The sequence below is a fragment of the Akebia trifoliata genome, chromosome 7, assembly GCF_017979445.1.
Source record: "Akebia trifoliata isolate Shusen 1 chromosome 7, ASM1797944v1, whole genome shotgun sequence".
In the NCBI taxonomy this organism is placed as follows: domain Eukaryota; kingdom Viridiplantae; phylum Streptophyta; class Magnoliopsida; order Ranunculales; family Lardizabalaceae; genus Akebia; species Akebia trifoliata.
In genome coordinates, this window is record NC_141381.1 from 29,261,775 (window position 1) to 29,282,392 (window position 20,618).

The 20,618-nt window shown below is 36.9% G+C and overlaps 1 protein-coding gene across 3 annotated transcripts in view; it reads left to right on the forward strand.

The window, feature by feature from the left end:
* The first annotated feature begins 3,297 nt into the window (after positions 1 to 3,297).
* Positions 3,298 to 20,618, forward strand: part of LOC147398863 (uncharacterized) — a 28,389-nt gene continuing 11,068 nt past the window's right edge. Inside the window, exons 1-15 of one of the 3 annotated variants that reach the window (XM_086448196.1) lie at positions 3,298 to 3,764; positions 5,320 to 5,382; positions 7,252 to 7,505; positions 7,628 to 7,727; positions 7,954 to 8,016; positions 8,125 to 8,184; positions 8,277 to 8,381; positions 9,314 to 9,424; positions 15,966 to 16,007; positions 16,456 to 16,572; positions 16,654 to 16,838; positions 17,373 to 17,620; positions 17,726 to 17,847; positions 18,063 to 18,105; positions 18,210 to 18,301. In XM_086448196.1, the coding sequence (XP_086304322.1) occupies positions 3,564 to 3,764; positions 5,320 to 5,382; positions 7,252 to 7,505; positions 7,628 to 7,727; positions 7,954 to 8,016; positions 8,125 to 8,184; positions 8,277 to 8,381; positions 9,314 to 9,424; positions 15,966 to 16,007; positions 16,456 to 16,572; positions 16,654 to 16,838; positions 17,373 to 17,620; positions 17,726 to 17,847; positions 18,063 to 18,105; positions 18,210 to 18,301 (1,806 nt within the window). In that variant the 5' untranslated portion in view covers positions 3,298 to 3,563. Of the gene's footprint in view, positions 3,765 to 5,319; positions 5,383 to 7,251; positions 7,506 to 7,627; positions 7,728 to 7,938; positions 8,017 to 8,124; positions 8,185 to 8,276; positions 8,382 to 9,313; positions 9,425 to 15,965; positions 16,008 to 16,455; positions 16,573 to 16,653; positions 16,839 to 17,372; positions 17,621 to 17,725; positions 17,848 to 18,062; positions 18,106 to 18,209; positions 18,302 to 20,618 lie in introns of all 3 variants that reach the window. The other 2 variants (XM_086448195.1, XM_086448197.1) reach the window with 2 other exon arrangements.

Sequence of the window (20,618 nt, forward strand, 5' to 3'; positions counted from 1 at the left end):
TATGAAAGGTATTTGTCATATCCAAACCTTTTAGGATCACTTGAAGTTGATGATACAAGACTAATTCCCCATGGGTGATTTCCGCCAAGGCTTCTATTGTTCTTCCTTGGTCATCTCTAATTATTGCTCTTTTTCCCCCCACATTACCTTTGAAGGAGTCATTAGTGTTGAGTGCATATTCGCCTTGAAAAGGCTTAATTTATTTACATCTCACGATGCTCTTTACCTCGAATTTAGTGATGATTTTCCTAGAGTTCATAAACTCTCTATTCGCAACGTTGTCTTTAGTAGCTGTGTCTATGCTTATAGTTCTAAAGATGACATCTCTAACGATGAAGTTTTCCAACATATTTGAAGGAAGGAAGCTATTTTTGAATTTTTTTTTTTTTTTTTGCATTTTTCCAGCCATATGTGGTGTATGAATGTATTAAAAATAAGCTTTTTAACTAATGAGCTTAAGGAGTTTCCCTTGATGTGGTTACTCAGCCATTTTAACTCAGAGTACCAGTCTCTGTTTAAGTGGTTGATGTTACTTTTCCTTAACAATCTCTGCCACATTCTGAAGGCATAGTCGCACCCAAGGAATAAGTGACTTTTGTTTTCCGGGGCATTCTTGTAGAAGCAACAATTCAAGCATTGACGATTCCCATGACCATTAGTTTGTCTTGGGTTTTAAGGCTCTTGTTCAATCCAAGCCATGAGGTAACACTATGTTTCTTGATGTTGTTAGGGAACCAAACTAGCTTGTGCTAAATGACTTGTGGGTTGGGTTATTGTAAGACTTTGTAAACAGATTTCAATGTGAAGACACCTTTTCAATGCCATCCAACTCCAAGGTTCGAATGTTGTCCCATATGGGCCCCAATGTAACAAATAAATGCATAGGGAGGGTCCATGAGTTTTGGTGAATCAATGAACTCACTTTTGCTTCCCCGTGTAACTTTAGCTCCGTGTTGGTCTTTTATTGCCTATTGTACATCAGAATCCCTACAGTGCTCCAAGGACCATGCCATATGTAGGTCTTGCTGCCATCTCCTATTCTGTGCCAGATCAGATTTTGAAAAGTTTCCCTACTTTGAAGCACTTTCCTCCATATCCACGAAGCTTCAATGGGAGAGGGAATGATCCAGAAGTGCATTCCCTTGATCATGTTTCTTTGAATCCAATTAAGCCATATGCTTTCCTTGTTTGATGCAATGTCCCAGATTTGCCTAGGTATGACAGCTTTGTTTTGAAGAATTAGATCAGGAAGCCTAGACCTCCATCCCTCTTGACTTTTGTTGCCCTCTTCCAACTGATGTAATGCATTTTGTTTTCCATTATAGGATGTTGTTTTCAATAGGAATAACGTACGGTCACATAAAATAATAAATAAATTAAAATAAATAAGAGTCGCGATCTATAACGGTGTCTGTTCCTATAGCAACCTACGATATCTATGTTGTACACATTTATTGGAGAACGAACACATCGAACGACCTATGACTAGAAAAACGGCTAAGTTAAGAGTCTAATGTATCTTAAACACCAACAAACACATGCCACATAAACACCGTATGTGATTTTGATTATAAAAAACAAAAAAATATTGAGACAATCGTAGTTTGAAAAATGTGAGAAATAAATGACAAAATGACTAAAAGAAACTAATCATAACTTTTGAATAGGGATAATTTGAAAATTTTGACATTAGACGAAAATACAAAAAAACATACTTTCAACAAATCATCTTGCTTATTGTAAAAGAGTCATGCTAGAGTGACCTCAAGCTAGAACCTCAAATCACACTTCTTGACATGAAAGTCGATGAAAAACATCTATGGTTCCCATACACTTTCACGTCAAGATATGCGATATGAGGTTCCAGCCTGAGTCACTTCAACATTATTCATTGCAAGATCAAGAAGGTATATGGGAGTAGAACCAATTCAACTTCCAGTCCCCTTTTGATTTCTCGCTTTTAGAGAAAGTTGTTCATGCCAAACATCAAATACAAATCATGAAATACTTTAGGGGATACAAAACAACAACGATAATCATATTTCCAAAGAATTGACACACATCCTGGGATGGCGTTAGCAAAAGTTGGTGTGACAATAGAATCTCTCTCTACATGTCAATATTGTATTATATAAAATATTAATGGGAAATGTGGGGGGAAATTCTCGGATGTAGACACGTGGCTTAAACGATTCTTGGACTCGTAAACTCGTAGCTCGGATAGTGGGCTTGATAAGTATAATCGTCGGAATTTCTCGGGCGCACGGGTGCTCAGCTCGAGCGGACACCACCAACCCATCAAGTAGTTCGAGTAAAATGTTCCATAGTTATCAAAGGTTAGTGTAAGTCGGTAAGACGAGTCTGACAAATGTGCCATCGATTGACAGCTCTGACAACCCATATCATGTCAGATCAGTTCTGATTACTCCAGGGTTGACAAAGCAGTTGCAACTATCCCTGCAACTGACATGCCAGAGAGTAAGCAAACTGCCTTGAGTCACCCCAAAGAATGGCACAGAAAACGATCATGATAGACACTTATAAAAGGAAAAGGACCAAGGATAAAAGGAGGTCCGCCCGAACAAAGAAATGAAGGAAAAGCATAGAGCGAAAATCAACATCTACAGGAAACAAATTTCATATATACCAATTTTTGCAAACTACATAAAAGACACTTGATTTTTAGATTCGGTATGTACTCGACTGACATGGCAATGGCACATAACCATAGATCGTTTCCTTCAGGATACACAAGAAATAGGATCTATGATTTTATGCCTGTGCCACATCAGCTGAGTACAAATCAAGTGAAAAAAAATTGGGTCTAAAAATCATATCATTATTGTGCTACACTAATATCCTACAACACTTTTTACAGTATTGTTTGTGCATAGAATTATTGATTTTTCATGAGATACATCGAACCATTAAGTATTAAATATTGATCAAACCATAAATAAGAATCGACTAGAAATCATCGACTATCAGGCTAAATATTCTATAAATTAATTAATAAGTTTGACGTAAAAAAAAAAAAAAAAATTTATACAAAATAATTAAGAAGCTAGCATAAAACTTTAATTGCCATATATTCTTAGCTCTTGTACTTAAAAAAAAAAAATGGTCTTTTTTTTCCACGTGTAACAATTCAACTGGAAAGTTGTTAGTAAGTATCGATTACGCAACTCATCCTTATTTTGGCGCGTAAGTATCCTAATTCATTACCAAGTGAGCATCAAAGTATGCCACGTGGCTCTTCAAGAGATGCATCGAACTTTCCGACTGTATCAAAAGTAGCTCGTATTCAACGACCATCGCCCATTGGAGCTCGGTCTTCTCATTTTTCTTCTCTCTCCACGGACGCCTCCGGGAAATCTCTTACAGAGAAAAACAAAAACAAAAACGAAACAAAACAAAAAAAACGAAATTCTCGATTTCCATTCACACTAGAAAGATTTCTCATTATAAATGTTCCGAAACATGTTCTGCGAATATCAATCGTCTGTAACTGTATGTTTGTGTTCTTTGAGTCGATGGAGCTGATATAGTTACAGATTTCAGCCATGGGAGCTTACGAAGAAAATCCTAGAAACGGACTTGCTTACAGTGGAGAGACTCGATCTCAGTGGAATCCTCCCATGGAGAACGGAATTGGAAACCTGGTTGATAAATTTTCGGGATTAGGTGTTAATGGTTCTTCGAAGGAAAGTTTGTTTCAGATCATGGAAGCTGTTGAAGCTGCCGAGAGCACCATAAAAAAACAGGTTAGTGATCTTGGGACGATTTTGTGTGTTTTTAATTTCATTGAGGTTTATATTTTATTTGATCAAATATATGTTATATGCAGTTGAAGATTTAGTTCGAATCGACATTGAAAATCAAATTTTTGGATCATCTCTGTTATTTTCTTTTTTTGATCGATATCTCTGTTATTTTCTTTCTGACACTTGTATTATAAATATTAATTTTTCTAATTAAACAGGTCCAATGTTATGTGAATTATCCATAATGAGTTGTAATGCTTGCATTTGTACCTATGTACTAAGTCCAGATTGGGTAGCGGAGTGTCATGGACATAGTCCTTTATTGTGTGGTGCCCGGGTGGCAACCGTGCTAATCCTCCGATGTAGCTCAAGTCAACCTTACTCCAATGAATCCTAGGAGTTTCCTCAACTCCCTAAGACATTTACCATTTGGCGAGCACGGATGGGTTTAGAAGTATCACTCACATTAATTGGTCCAATAGTTCCACAAGTGTGTATATTCTCGTGTGATGGGGTTATGTAAGGCCCCCACCCTTGACCAGGTAACAATATCATCTGCTTTGGGTTTCCCCTCACGACTTTGAAACGTGTTGTTACAAGGCAATGAAGTTGGACTACTTATAGGCTAAAATCTCGAATGATCCCTGGTCAATGTGGGACTAACTTCACCCCCTCCCTGCTATTCCATCCCACAACCACGAGCCTAGTCACACGTGCCCAATCAACCACAGGTCCAACCTGTAGCGCATTAGTGAGGGTGTGACAAGTAACTCCTAAGACATTTTAGGGGTAAGGTTGACTTGAGCTATATCGCGTTGATTAGCTTGAGTGCTGCAATTGGGCGCTACATGACTAGGGGCTATGCGACACAAGTCTCTTGTTCATTCTATAGATTTAGTCTTGGGGAATTTTTAATTATGAGCAAATCCTACATGCATGCTCATTTTCCAAAAAATGCATATACATATCGTCAATTGCAGTTTGTTGCAAACCAGCCACATTGAATTGATGTGGGTGCCTAACATAGGATTCATTGAACTCTGGAAAATAGGATTCTTGGACCCACTTTAAATAATGTAAAATAAAGTTTGTCTTTATATGATGCATAATGTGATGAGATAACTTTCATATACCTATAGACAAGAGAATTGATATGTGCAATATGATGTCCATAACTATCCAGTTTTATACATTACTAAATATGTTGTCCTTGCTTGGAGAGCTATTAATTTCAATGATATCCATCACTAACTAGTTTACCTGATTACACATAATATTTACCATAGTATAAATTTCTTAGAACATCCTTAAAAAATAATATTTATAAAATCTAAATTGAGATATAAAAAGGAAATATAAGTGTTTTAGGTGCCCATTTATTATTTTCATAAATTATTTAGTATTGTAAATTAGATATTATTGTTATCATAAAAAAACTTAAGTAATGCAACTATTTGAGTATCACGTGCATTGCTTGTGTTCCTCAAGTTTTAGTCAATTGTTTGTATGGCTCAAAATGGGTTTCTGATATTTATTTTGTGTTGCATATGCATAGGTGGAAGAGAATAATTGTTTAAGGGCTGAGCTTCAAAAAAGAGCACGTGAACTAGAAAAATATGTAAGTGCTTTTACACAGATGCTTTGGTTGGTATGCAATATGTGTTGTTCACTTCACAATTCTTATGATTTCTTGTTTTGTACATCTATTTTTTATTTCCATTTCACTTTTGGGGATACTTTTTCGCCCTTAAATCTGTATGATGTTTATGCTCTTCTGCTACTTGAATTTTGAATTGTCATGTTTCGATTCCAATAAAAATTAACTTTAGGCATTGATGTGTGGTCTAGTTATGCATTTCTTTGTTTTGCTCTTTTTTCCTTTGATTGTGGAATAAATCACCTCCTGGGGGTTGATTTTTGGAGGATATTAAGGTGTTAGCATCACATGACTATAATGATTTACATGTATAAATTTCGATTTGAAAATCTGAATATTTGGTATTGTGCTTCTGGTTCTTAAGTAACAAGATACAATTTTGTCTTGATAAAGATCATATTCCACAAATATGTTGGCATCATTCTTTTTGGAAACTAGTAATACTTCTGCACTTGCAAAATGAAACTACGATGGAGGAGAAGGTGACTGACTCTGTCTCAGAATTATATGTAAAAAATATAATCGGCATAGACCTTCTTCTACTAATCAAATAATCAATTGTAAGGATTTGTTTGTGTGCTGTTTTCCAGACATAGTAAGTTAGTTTCAAGTGAACACCAACACCTAAAATAGATCTTGCCAGAAAGGAACTCGAGTCACTAGTCTAAAGTGAAAAGATACCTTTGAAATCCCAATTCCAAACTCTTTCATCAACCTCATCAGTTAACACATGGACATCCATAACCAACTCAGAAAACTAGCCAAATCAACCACCTCCCAATCATTGACATTTCTTTTGAGCCATAACTTCTGCACTTATTTATTTTCCATGCAGTTTTGGAGGAGGGCTCGTTTGAATCTGTTAGAGCATGACTTCATGAGTATGCACCCTGAAAGGAATCATCCCCACACTGTATACCCCCCCACCTTCACACCCAAAAAAAAAAAAAAAAAAAAAAAAAACAAAGACAAAAACAACAATATTAATAATAATAAAAATAAATCATGCTTTGTCCTCTAGGCCACCATCACCATGTAACTAATGCTTTTGGAGAAATCACGTTGAACCTTTGAAATGCATGTCCATAAACCATGCCTATATGAAGACCAAACTGGGCTGCTATCCCACCCAAATTTCCTTCTACTGTGCTTTCAATCAACCTACTTCCTCCAAAGGCTCAGTTTCCATTTAATAGCTCCACAGCTACTTCCCCAATAAAGCTTTATTCATGCCCTTAAGTTGTCTTAGCCAATCTCTCATTCATCTTTAGATCTACATATCACCAACCACTCCACCAGCTGATATTTTTTGGTTTCTTTCCTTGCATTCCATAATAAATTCCTGGCTAATCATTCCAACCTGTAGCTCAATCATCGAAAGGAGAATGTAGATAGATAGTAAATGGAAAGAATAAATATATGCTCTATATAGGGGTGGTCTTCTTGTTAGTTCATTGTTTAATCTTTTCCCCATTATTGACATATAAATATTGTTATTCATTTATTTCAGTTTTATGTTTTTTCAAGCATGATTAGAGTACCTACTTTAGGTACGGTCATAAGCAGTAGGGTGTATTTTTTTTTTCTTTTGGTTTTGTAACTATTGTTTATGCTTGTTAAAAGGTGGCAAGACTACTATCATTTCATGGTGCATCTTGTAGGTGCTTTTTGTTGGGCATTTGAGGTTCCTATCACTCAAGAGTATATACTTTGGTGATGGAGAAATGTTTTCTGTTTATGCACATAATTTTTCATTGGATATCACCAATTACCTGTTTCTATGCTTTTTTAAAGCTACATTTGGTTAATAAAGCACTCATTTTCTGGCAGAAATCAGATGATTCAACAGCTTTAAGATCTCATTCAGATGTTTTAATGAATGAGCATATCCCAGGACCTTACAAAGAACATCAATCAGTTTCTCCTGTAGGGAATCAAGAAGAGAGTGCAGAAAGCCAACACTACTACGAGTACAACCATGTAAATGGAAATTCGAAGATACTTCCTAGAGGACGGGGAGCTGTTGATAATGCAGGCTTCTCTCAATTCTCCTCACCATCTTCAAGATCCATTTCTCCAAGCAGGTATTCCAGATTAGACATGAAAGACTATCTCTCGCATTATTTTAGCTGTCATATTCCACAACAGTCTCATGTGGAATCATGCAACTAGGTTCAAAATAATTATGCCAATTTGTGTGCATTAGGTACCAAAGAGAAGGAGAATATGATTGCAAGTTCAATTTATCTGGACATGGACTGATGCCAACATCTGAAATAAATAATCAGAACATCTTGTGGAAGCAGGTATTATCTTAGAGAGATTCTATTGCCACACCAAATTTTGCTAACGCCACCCCAATTCATATGTAAATCACCAAAGAATTAGCACACATCTTGGGGTGGCATTAGCAAAAGTTGTTGTGGCAATAGAAGCTCTCTTATCTTATTAGTGTGTAACATACATTTTAGTGTAATTGCTTGATGTTTGATGAACCAAATGCTATAATTGAGGCAGGATCTTGTTCTAAAGGTTAGGGAGCATGAAGAAGAGATTTTGCAGCTACGGAAACATCTTGCTCATTATTCCATGAAGGTGAGGAAGGCAAATCTGATCTTAACCTGTTCCCTGGAGGCCTGGACGAATGATTCTTGGTTGATATGTTCATTTCTGTGTTGACCAACTAACCCATGTTATTGATAGGAAGCGCAAATACGCAATGAGAAATGTGTTCTGGAAAAGAGAATTGCTTATATGCGTATGGTAGGCAAGACTTTCCTTTCTCTGCTTATTTCCTACCTCTTTGGTTTAATGTGTAGTAAGTAGTAGCTTTGGAATTGAATGCACACAATCAGGCATTTGATCAGCAGCAGCAAGAATTAGTTGACACCGCATCGAAAGCTCTCTCTTATAGACAAGACATAACTGAGGAAAACATACGTCTTACGTATGCTTTGCAGGTACTCTCTCTCTCTCACTTTGGGGTGACAAGGTTATGTTAGTTCTTATGCCCTGAAGATACTAGAGCTACTTTTCATTTGATTAATTTTTTATTTAACTTGATAATGTAATGTATATATTTTTAAATAATAGTAATTACTTGTATTTTTTTTGTATGTGTCGATTGTGATTATTTGGGCATGTGCTAAGAAAACCAATCAAAGCATCAGTGAGATGGAGTGCTTTGGGTGATGCATATGTCTTCATTCCTTTCTAACTATATCCGTCCATGTGACTTTTTTGATTGGTAGAAGTGGGATTGTACCAGAGGGGTAAAAAAGCCCATGAAATACAACAAAGAGGGAGGAGTGAGTGAAAGTATCACAAAACCTCATCATAAACGCCAACTAAATGTGGATCCAAAAATCATATCCTCCCATAAGAATACAAGTCATCAAAATGAGAGCCTCTAAAATCAACCCATAATGGGTGTCCATGTCCTTTTCAACATTCTTCTCACCCTTGTAGAGCCTTCGAATTGCATCAAAATCCCTCAATTCTAACTAGTGTAGTCATTAATTAGTCTTTATTGTACGTGCCCAAACCATTAGAGTTAACTTTCTTTTGTTTCAAGCTTATGGGTTATTCCTATATCTTTGCAAATGTACTCATCTTTTATTGTCTTTCCTATCATGACATTCATCCTTCTCAGCATCCACATCATTTCGAGGATCATTTTATGTACCATGTTGTTTCTTGACGATCAAACATTCAACTCCAAATCTTGCCTTGGATTTAATCTCCTTGATTTATTTCCCTTTATTAATAAGATCTCTGTTCATAAAAAGGAAAACTTGTATGTGAAATCGTCATCATTAGAAAATTTGGGTTGAGATCAACTTTACACTAAGTTTTTTAGGTAAAAATTGAACTTCTTTTTTTATTTTTTCAGGTTGCACAACAAGAAAGATCAACATTTGTATCATCTTTGTTGCCACTTCTAGCAGAGTATTCTCTACAGCCATCGATGCCTGATGCGCAGTCCATTGTTAATAATCTCAAGGTTTGTATGAACTACCTTTTGAATTTATGAATAAAAAAGGCTCTCCCTTGTCCACTCAATGTTTTATCTTATTTTATTGATCAAGCTTTTACGTTTCAAATTGTGCTCACCAACTCCAGTTGTTGGGAAAATAGCTCTTGATTTGCCTGAGAATGTCAATGGGTACCTGATTAATTGATACCCGAAAATGGAACTGGAACAAGATGTCCTAGTTCAGGGGGTACTTGTTTTTTTATTGGAACTTGAACACCATGACAGACCTGGTAACAAAGCCCCTACCTTCACGCTTAAACCTATTAGTGCTAAAAATGTCAAATTTCTTCCTAGGGCACCTGTATTTTTTTTCTAAAGTTATTCTTTATCTCTTTTTATACAATATATAGTTTCGTGAGACCCATTGAGAACCAAGATCTTTGTTGGTTCAAATTTTGAGACCACCTCTTTTAGTATTGTGGAATTTTCGGTCAAAGTTAGTTAGGACTTTTAGGGATTATATCTAATATTTTAGGAATATCTTAATAAGGAGATTCTGGTTGTATATTACCAGATCTCACAGTTATTTTATTTCCTAGATTAGTGGAGGATTCTTTCCTCTGTTAACTTGATTAGTTCCTAATCTTAGGGCTTGCCTATTGTAGCCAACTCCTATATATATTTCTATGTAATCTTTCTTTCAAGATAAGAGAAATCAATGAGCAACTCTTTCTTAGAAACTTACATGGTATCAGAGCTAGGTTCTGAAAACCTAATTCTCCCACATGACCAAATACGGCATGGCGACTGATAGACAAAGCTCCACATCTGAAGTGATCTCCAATCTAGAAACAACACTTGCTGTAAGCAATCATGGAGGAACATAACACTCTTCTCTTCTCATCACAAGTCACAAACTCAACGGACAAAATTTCCTCCAATGGTCCTATTCCATGATGATGTTTATATGTGGGAAAGGAAAAGACGATTACCTCACCGATGAAGTCATTGTATCGGAGAAGACTGACCCTAAATTCAAGCTATGAAAAATAGAGAATCATATGGTGATGTCATGGCTGATTAATTCGATGAACAATGATATAGGAGAGAATTTCCTTCTGTACAGGACAACCAAGGAAATTTGGGATGTTGCAAGAGACACGTATTCAAGTTCTAAAAATACTTCAAAATTGTTCGAGATTGAAGCCATATTGCATGATCTGCGCCAAGGGGATCTCACGGTTACTCAGTATTTTAATACTCTTCCCCGCCACTGGCAACATCTAGATATGTTCGAAGTCCATGCATGGAAGTGCTTGGAAGACACAGTCCTATATAGGAAAATTGTGGAAAAAAATGGACCTTCAAATTTTTTCTCGGCCTCAACAAAAACCTGGACGAAGTCAGAGGCAGAATAATGGGGACAAAGCCTTTGTTGAGTATTAGAGAGGCATTCTCAGAAGTTCGTTGTGAGGAAAGTAGGAAAAAAGTGATGATTGGATCCCACACTCGAAGGACCTGCCCTTGCAATCCGTGAAACCCAGCCGAACAACAACAATGACAATCGATAGAAAAAAGGGAGACCTTGGTGTGACCACTGCCACAAACTTGGACATCTCAGAGAAAATTGCTGGAAAATTCATGGCAAACCTACAGACTAGAAGTCATCACGATCAACAAATGACAGGGAAAGCCGAGCCAATGTTGCTGTCACCACAGATGAAAATCCAGCACCTACTAAGACGGGTCCTTTCACCAAAGAACAACTCGAAGTCCTACAGAAACTCTTCAACCAGAATTCAATATCCCAGTCAAGTACTTCTGTCCTTGGAACAAGCATGTTAATACAGAAAGGTAATTTTTCCAATGCCTTTATAGTTAATAAAAGCCATTCAAGACTGTGGATCATTGATTTTGGAACATTAGACCACATGACGGAAGATGCAACAATATTTCACGAATACAACCCATTGAAACATTAGACCACATTGGTTTCGGTCCATGTTTTTAGTTTTGAGATCAGGGAGTCTTATGATTTCCATATCTCAACAGTGTCACTTAGACACATGGCACAGGTACCAAGTGTCAAGGTGTTGATAGGTGTTTCGCATGTCAAAGTTTGAGAATTTGAATATGGCGAAATGTCCAAACAAAAATTATTAAAGAAAAAAAATCGGATGGATACAGTTCAAAAAATATTTTCGAGACCATTCTTATGTGAGCACCTATTCCTCTTAAAAATAGAGGAAGCATATTGTAAGAAGACTAATAATTATGATGTACAGATTGTTTGATACATTAGAAATGAAACATGTGCCATTGAGAAAAAACTGCTGGGAATTTTTAGAGAGTTGGTTGGAAAATCTTCTTGATGAAAAGATGAAAAGTTAAATTATGCATGGTTTAAAGATTCGTTCCATTTCACAATATTTTGTACGAAACATTTTGGTCTTTCGATTTGTTGAGATGAATCTACATGGAAATTGAAACATTAGAAGTTTCTTTCAATTTCTTTTTATTTTTTTTCCTTCAGATTTACAGATCTAGAAGAGAAATCTGTGGAGAAAGGAAGAAAAATTTGGGAGAGAGGTCTGCAGGGAGAGATTTGTGGCGACAAAGAGAAAAATCTGGAATAGCGAATCTAGAAAGAGGTGAGAGAGATATCGAAAAGAAAGATCTGGGGGAAGAGAGAGAGAGAGAGAAAGTGTGTGTGTGTGTGTTACGTACCTACTTAGATCGGATCACAAAAAATAATAAAAACAAGAAAAAGATTGAGATTGATCTCGTTCGAGGGAGATCAGACCTCCTAAACCACCAATTCGGATGGTGAATCTCCAATCCAATTAAGGACTAAATATCTTTTCTCTGTTTTTTCATTAATCTCACGATGAATTTAAATACAGAAAAATACTACCTTAATTACCCACTCTCCTATTCAAGGAACTATCTCATATCCATAACTCCTACACAATTCGTAACTACCTTTACCCATTACCTAAGACTCCTTAACTAATTGAAACTATAAAATAATTAAAATAAAATACATCAAGATTCATCAAATCTTGATACAAGAGAATAATTTCTAGATACATAACATTCTCTATCCCTTGTAAAAAACCTTGTCCTCAAGGTTTCAATCTAGAAAGTATTCCCTCCCCCTTCATCTTCAATTTCATCTCTATTATCTCGCCCACCGGTTTCCCCCGTTTTCTCTGGCCAATTCCCCTCTAAAAGGAAAAATTGTTGAACTTTACATTTATGGTATTGGGAGAATTTCTCATCGCAATTATAACATAACCCACGGTCTTTACGCTCTTTCATCTCTATAGGTGAGAGTTGTTTGAAGGAAACTGATAATGGCTTTCCTGAAGGAACGATGGTGTTGGTGTTGTTTGTAGGGTTGTTCAGCCGTCTTTGAACCAATATTTTTTTTCTTTTTGCATGCAAGCGAGGCTGATCGCATCGGTGAGTGGTGTTGGTTTCAACATCTGAACACTCAAAAGAATTTCTTCCTTCAGTCCTCCCACAAAACAACTCACCATGAAGGACTCATTAAGACCTTCAGTTCTGTTTGCTAACTCCTCAAACTGAGTTTGATATTGCTCCACCAAAGACGTTTATTGCAGTTTAGAGAGCATAGCCATTGGATCCTTGTATGGTGAAGAGCCGAATCTAACTTGCAAAGCAGAAGCAAATGACTTCCAATCTGAAATCGCTCTCGACCATTCCATCCAACGAAACCATTGTAGTGCCTTCCCTTCCATGTGAAAGGAGGCTATAAGTAGCCTTTGCGTGGAGGGCGTCTGCTGGTGTAAGAAGAATTGCTCTGCCCTATAAAGCCAACCATCTGGATCCACCCCAGTAAACCTTGGAAATTTTAGGCATACTGTCTGAGTCTGAATTTCCTTGTCAACATCAAATTAATGAGGTTCACCACGTCGATTAATTGTTCTACTGGAACTCTCCCCTATCTCATTGCCTTGTTATTTAGAGAAGTACTTAATTTTGGTGTCCAAACTTGAAACCTTTATCACTAGCTCGTTAAGCTTCCCATGGATCTCTGTGGTTTCCTTCAAGAGACCCATCATTTCATTGAGTTTGGTATTTTGTGTTCTTTCCACCATTCCAGAATCTACCGCTCTAATACCAATGTTATGTGTCTTGCTAATTTCAGCAAATTGGAAGTAAAAAGATGGTTACTTCGAGGGTAACTTGCCTCCTTATATAGAATTTACTCTGGAGAAAAAGATAGAATGTTATGTACCTACTTAGATCGGATCACAAAAACTAATAAAAAGTAGAAAAATATTGAGATTGATCTCGTTCGAAGGAGATCGGACCTCCTAAGCCACCAATTTGAGATGGTGAATCTCCAAATCCCAAAGGACTTTTAATAATAATAATTATCTGCATATCTTCATTAATCTCACAATGAATTTAAATACAAAAGAAACACTACCCTAACTACCCACTTTTCCAAACTACCCACTATCCCATAACCCACAACTCAACTTCTCCCACAATACAGATTATGATCTCATGCACCCAACATATTTGAACTATTCTACCACTTATTAGGAATATATTCTATACATAATATGTACTCAAAACTACTCTACTCCCATCCCTACAATTAGGCACATAACATTTCATCCTCCTTGAAAACGACCTTGTCCTCAAGGTCGAAACCTCCCGGATCCCAATTGATATTGGAATCAATTACATTCATCTTAACACTCAACTCCCAAACTATTTATCTCTTGGAATCGATGATGTCCTCGCAATAATCATTTTGGATGTCGTTGTCTTGACACTTCTTGAAAATATTTAATGGCTTGATGACATATGCTTTGAATTCGATAGGGAGGATAAAGTCAATTTTTGAATATTTTTCAAGAATATTGACTTCGCCTTTGTCCTCCTCATTAGATCTTTGATGTTCTTTGTCTTCAGCATATTTGATGAGGTTGTCATTGGCATTTATCTCACATCTTTGGAAAAATGATCGTGGAGGTTGATCTTAGATCACATCTAAGTTCTCATTTATAGGGGTTTGTGTGTTTCCTTCCCGCTTTCCCTGAGGCATTTCTCGTTCTGTTTATAGCTTTGGTGGTTCCCCTGGAGGGCACTCGGCCCGAAGGCCGGCTTTCGTGAGTTAGCTAAGGCAGTGTAGCGAAGGGCTTCCTTTTAAGGAGCCCGAGCATAACGTTGAACTAGGCCATCGACTCCAAAAACTATAGTTTGTCCTTTTCGAATAATTTCTTCATTTTTTTTGAGAAATTCTTTGATTATGAGACAACATTTCCTCAAACCATCACGCATAAACTCGCAAAACTCCTTGAATTCATCATCCATCGACTCAATTTTCATGTGAGGATCGCTGCTCTGATACCAATGTTACGTACCTACTTAGATCGGATCACAAAAAATAATAAAAAGAAGAAAAAGATTGAGATTGATTTTGTTCGAGGGAGATCGGACCTCCTAAACCACCAATTCGAGATGGTGAATCTCCAATCCAATTAAGGACTAAATATCCTTTCTCTATTTTTTCATTAATCTCGCAATGAATTTAAATACAGAGAAATACTACCTTAACTACCCACTCTCCTATTCAAGGAACTATCTCATAACCATAACTCCTACACAATTCGTTACTACCCTTACCCATTACCTAAGACTCCTTAACTAATTGAAACTATAAAATAATTAAAATAAAATACATCAAGATGCATTAAATCTTGATACAAGAGAATAATTTCTAGACACATAATAGAAAGAGACAGGGGGGGGGGGGTGTACCTGCATTTTTTGCCGAGAGAGGAGGTATCTGTTTACGTCTCTTCATTTTGCCAAAGCAACCTTATAATTTATCAACCCTTGGCTTTGGTCTTCTCTAAAAGATTGAGTCCCCACATGTTTTGTAAATATTTGTTATACCCGTGTTTTCAAACCAAAGATATGCCCCTTGATCATGATCTCTTGTCAAAGACTTGTGTTTTTTTTAATGTTATTAGTGTTTTGAATGTTTCGGGATCGTTTCGGTTTTTGAAAAAATAAAAAAACTGAAATGAAACGAATTTTTAAACCATGAAATTATGTATGTCAACACCTATTAGTTTTTAAGGACTCAAGCATTTATTTAAATTGGGGTACTTTACACTATAATTTATATAGTTATTCCTAAAAGGACACTATTTTAATGCGTCAAAATGAGACACATTTTGATGATGTCATACAATGTTTTTTTGTGCTAGAATTGTTGTGCTTGTTGTGTGTCCAAGGGCCAACAGGTGTTGGCATGAAAATATTCAAAAAATAGAAGTGCCAAGGTAATACTTGATCTCATGCTTTCCACTTAATGAATACGACTGGCTTTCCTAACTCAGTGTGAGGAAACATCTACTGGAGAGGCAAACGGAAAGAAAAGAGTAAAAGGAACAATTACTTCTAATGAAGTAAAATGAGAGTTCTTTTAGATGTCAAAATAGACTTCCTCTAGGTGAAATGTAAATGAAGCTGTTTGTATGTGAATGATCTCTTACTCTCATTGGCTTTCCTTTTGCAGGTTTTATTTAAACATTTGCAGGAGAAGCTCTTTGTAACAGAGGTATGTTGTGTAGATTTTTGGGAACTATTTTGACATCCTGTAGTTTTCACTTTTGAAATTAGGTTGGTTTTAAAGAAGTGCCACTTAGCTACGTGGTGAGACTTGTGGAGAGTTGTTCCCACGTCCTAGGTTCAAACCCCCTTGAACCCACACTTCTTATGATAACCACTAGCCCATCTTTACCTATTTCAAAAAAAGAGAGAGGCTAATGTTCATCTTTAAGTGGGTGGCAGGAAAGGTTTAAAATTTCATTTCAATACAATATTTCTGTTATAAGAAAAACTGACACAGTCTTGATCGAAACATTCCGAGAAAATATGAAACATTCAATGTTACATTCCGGCCTCGGCCGAAACAATCTGAAACGGCATGGTGGCAGGGTGTTTGGAAAAAAATTATCTGCACTTGAATCATTTTAAAAATTGTTTTATCTATCTTCATGTCTCAGGAAAAGTTAAATGTGTCTCACTATCAATTATCTCCATGGCATTCTAATGCATTGAACCAACCAAGTTTTACTCCACAATCACCAGCTCATTCCATGGGTGTAACACTGACTAATTCAGTATGGTCACATGTCTTTCTATAATTTCTTCCTCTATCATACTTGTAATGGTTCTCTTAAATGCTTCCATTTTTGTGTCAGAACAAAAACGGGCTTGAACTGGTGCCTCAGTCATATACTTATGGACAAATACCAATTTCTTCTCCTTCCAATGCTCAGACAACCATGGGTTGGGATCCACCGGGACATCATACCCATCACACTGGTCTGGTTGGCGTTGCAGCCCAAAATAAGGAGACAGGAATGTCATCACCTTCTCCAAGCAGGTATGCCTGGAAAAATGGAGACAGCAAAGTATGCCTATTTGCTTTTGTTAATATATATTTCTGCAATTCTTCTATCTTTGATATGTTTTGTTGATCAATTGTGTACCCATATTCTTAGATTGGCCATAAATACGAGTAAGAGATTTTCTTAATGTATTGACAACATAATCCTCCACTCCATTTGTGCACCATTTTGTCATTTATTGGAAATTGTTTTTTCGATCTTCACTTGACACAGATTTTTATTTAATTTTGACATTTGAATATGAAAATCAACACCAGAATTACGAATTAGAAAAATGTACAAGATAAAGTAAAAGAGAGGTGAGGCATTTTCAAATTATGAAACCACTTTGAACAATTGACAGGATTCATCAACATCTGCCCTTCTAGGAGTATGTAACGAAAAAATCTGAGATGAAGGAAAAAATTAAGCTTATATTGTGGTTACCTGAGCTCTTTGTGAACCCTAAAAGTGATCACCATCTGTGGAAGACTCCTAATCAATCTCTATTTTTTTTTCTGTAACTCAAGGAATGCCCAAGATGTACCTCTTCGGTCTGTTGCTCATGGTGATTCTCATGCCAAACATTTTAACCGTTTTAGTGGCAATGAGATGGACGATTCAGATGCAGTTGGAAATCAAAATGGGAGAGAACCATCAGTCCAGTGGAGCTCCGGAAACTCTCCTTATTTGAACCCTTCACGCGATGATCCAGGCTCCTCATTTTCTCCTTATTTACCACCAGTACTCGAGGAATCTTCTTCCTCATTGTCAGAAGGTAATAAATTTGTGGACTTTCAACTTTGGGGTTTTGGTTTGAGCCTGCTGTTGGCTACTTTTTTCTGCTGGTTGTATTGCTCATTAAATATATTGCAATTTGCAGCTGCAGAAGATGATCCTTTGCCGGCTATAGAAGGGCTCCAAATATCAGGTGAAGCTTTTCCAGGGAGAGAACTTCAAGCTAGTGGATACTCTATCAATGGAACAACCAGTTGTAATTTTGAGGTACTTTTTTAGACTTTTGTAACAATAAAAAATATAATTTTTGTGTTCTTTACTGTTATAATTTTCTCAAATCTCATTTGTCAGAGCTTTTGGTTAGAAATACCTTAGACATACTTTCAAATGCTAAGATTGGGGTATTTCCATTACCTTTCAATTATGAATCCTCTAAAGTTTTGTTTTGCCCCCCTCCCCCCATTTTTTGTTAAAACTTCCAGTGGGTGCGGTACTTGGAAGATGGGTCTGTAAATTACATTGATGGTAATACATCTTTTGCCCCTAATTTTCTGTATATTTATGAATTATTTTTGTCTCATTTTTCCTTATCCGAAAGTCAAGAGTCTTCAACAATTTTTTGGCTACAGGGGCAAAGCAACCCAACTACTTGGTTACAGCAGATGATGTTGACTCATACCTTGCTATCGAAGTTCAACCTCTGGATAACAGAAAGCGCATGGTAATTTATTCTGCAGTCTTGGATTTAATTGTTCCATGTAATGAGTTTCTAAAAGTAGCTATGTTACCTATTTTCCCTTTTAGTAGCTATGCTAAAATTATGAAATCACAATTAAAAAGGAAAACTAAGTTGCCAAATGGGATTTGTGGATTATGGTGGTTGATGACGATAAACTTATCTAATGCAATCTCATTTCTGAGTGAGCACCTGCTAGTTAGTCCTTTTTATTACTATCGTTTTTGTAGAAGAATCTGGAAATCTAATCTCATAGAATCAAGAAAATAGGATATTCTTCTTGATTATTCTTAACTTTTTAGAATATTCCTGTAATGTTCTACAATAGGATAGTTGGTTTATTATTCTAGAATATTCTTGAAGTTCTAGATTATTCTTGTAATAGGATAGTTGGTCTATAAATACCACTATTGGGGCATTTGTAATGATCATTCAAGAATTCTCAATAAATTCAATTTTTCTACATGGTATCAGAGCATTAGGTTCTGATCTAGGGATTACCTATGGCGGGTCAAAATCCGTGGAAGACGGCTTTAACCTGTGCGACTACTAAGGACTCATTGGTGTCAGGGGAAAGCACCACAAGACCGAACCTGAACTCCTCCATCTCATTTAGTGGTTCGGAAGGGTCCATGAATTCGTTCCAATTAAATATCCACCGTCTAAATGGAAAAAACTACACGGAATGGTCGCAAATCGTTCGTTTGATTTTGGAAGGCAAGGGGAAGCTTGGATGTTTGACAGGAGAAGTGACAAAACCTGTCGATGTAGATTCGACTCTCAAGACCTGGAAATCAGAAATTTCTTTGATTATTGCGTGGTTGGTGAACTCAATGGAACCCGCAATTGGCAAGCCCTTCATGTTTCTGCCGACGGCCAAAGATATTTGGGAAGCAGTCAGGGATACGTATTCCGATCTAGAAAATTCTTCGCACATTTTTGGTTTAAAATCCAAACTTTGGCACGCGAAACAGGGTGACCGAGATGTAACCTCCTACTACAACGAGTTGATGACATTGTGGCAGGAGTTAGACCTCTGTTATGATGATGTCTGGGAGTGTGCGAATGATAGTGTCCGGTTCATGAAACGACAGGAGAATGATCGTGTATTTATGTTCTTAGCAGGACTTAACAAAGAATTAGACGAGGTGCGGGGCTGAATTTTAAGGAAAACTCCTCTGCCAACAATTCGTGAGGCCTTCTCAGATGTTCGGAGAGAAGAAGCACGGCAGAGTGTGATGCTTAACAACAAATCGGTTCCTAGTACTACTAACTCAGAAGTAGAAAGTTCTGCCCTTGTAACTCGGGGTTTTCAGGAGGAGGTGAAGAAGGATGGTAAGCGTTCTGAACGGTCGTGGTGCGATCACTGCAAACGTCCGTGGCACACACGGGAAACCTGTTGGAAAATTCATGGCAAGCCTCAAAACTGGAAGAAGAAGTCTGGTGGAGAGGGGCGTGCACTTCAGGCCAGTGTCTCGGATCAAGAGCAGCAGTCTTCTTCAAGTTCGTTTCCTTTCACCAAGGAGCAGATAGACCAACTGTACAAGATTCTCGAGTCTCAGAAAAATCCTTCTTGTTCTTTGGCTCAAAAAGGTAATTACCTGAAAACAACTCTCATTGGTGTCAACCCTGATCGCACCTGGATCATCGATTCAGGTGCAACCGATCATATGACAGGGTTGTCAAATCTTTTTTCTTCGTATAATCCTTGTGCAGGTAATCAGAAAATTAAGATTGCAGATGGCTCTCTTTCAGCCATTGCAGGAAAAGGTTCTATTATAGTATCTCCATCACTCACTCTTCACGATGTTCTTCACGTTCCCAAACTTTTCTGTAATCTTTTGTCTGTCAACAAGCTAGCCCGTGATCAAAATTGTCAAACTAATTTTTTCCCAACTCATTGTGTGTTCCAGGATTTGACCTCGGGGAGGATGATTGGCAGTGTTAAACAGAGTGGAGGACTCTACTTCCTTGATGATGGATCTGAATCGAGGCGACAATCTCAACAAATAAGTTCCTGCTTTGAATCTATTTCTGTTTCCAATAATAATATTATGTTATGGCATTTAAGATTAGGTCATCCAAATTTCAAATATTTAAAACATTTATTTCCTAAGTTGTTTGGCAATAAAGATCCATCTATGTTTCATTGTGAAATATGTGAATTTGCAAAGCACCACCGTACATCTTTTCCTTCACAACCATATAAACCATCAAAACCTTTCACTATTATTCACAGTGATGTTAGGGGTCCTAATAAGATAAGTACACCTTCTAGCAAGAGATGGTTCATCACATTTAC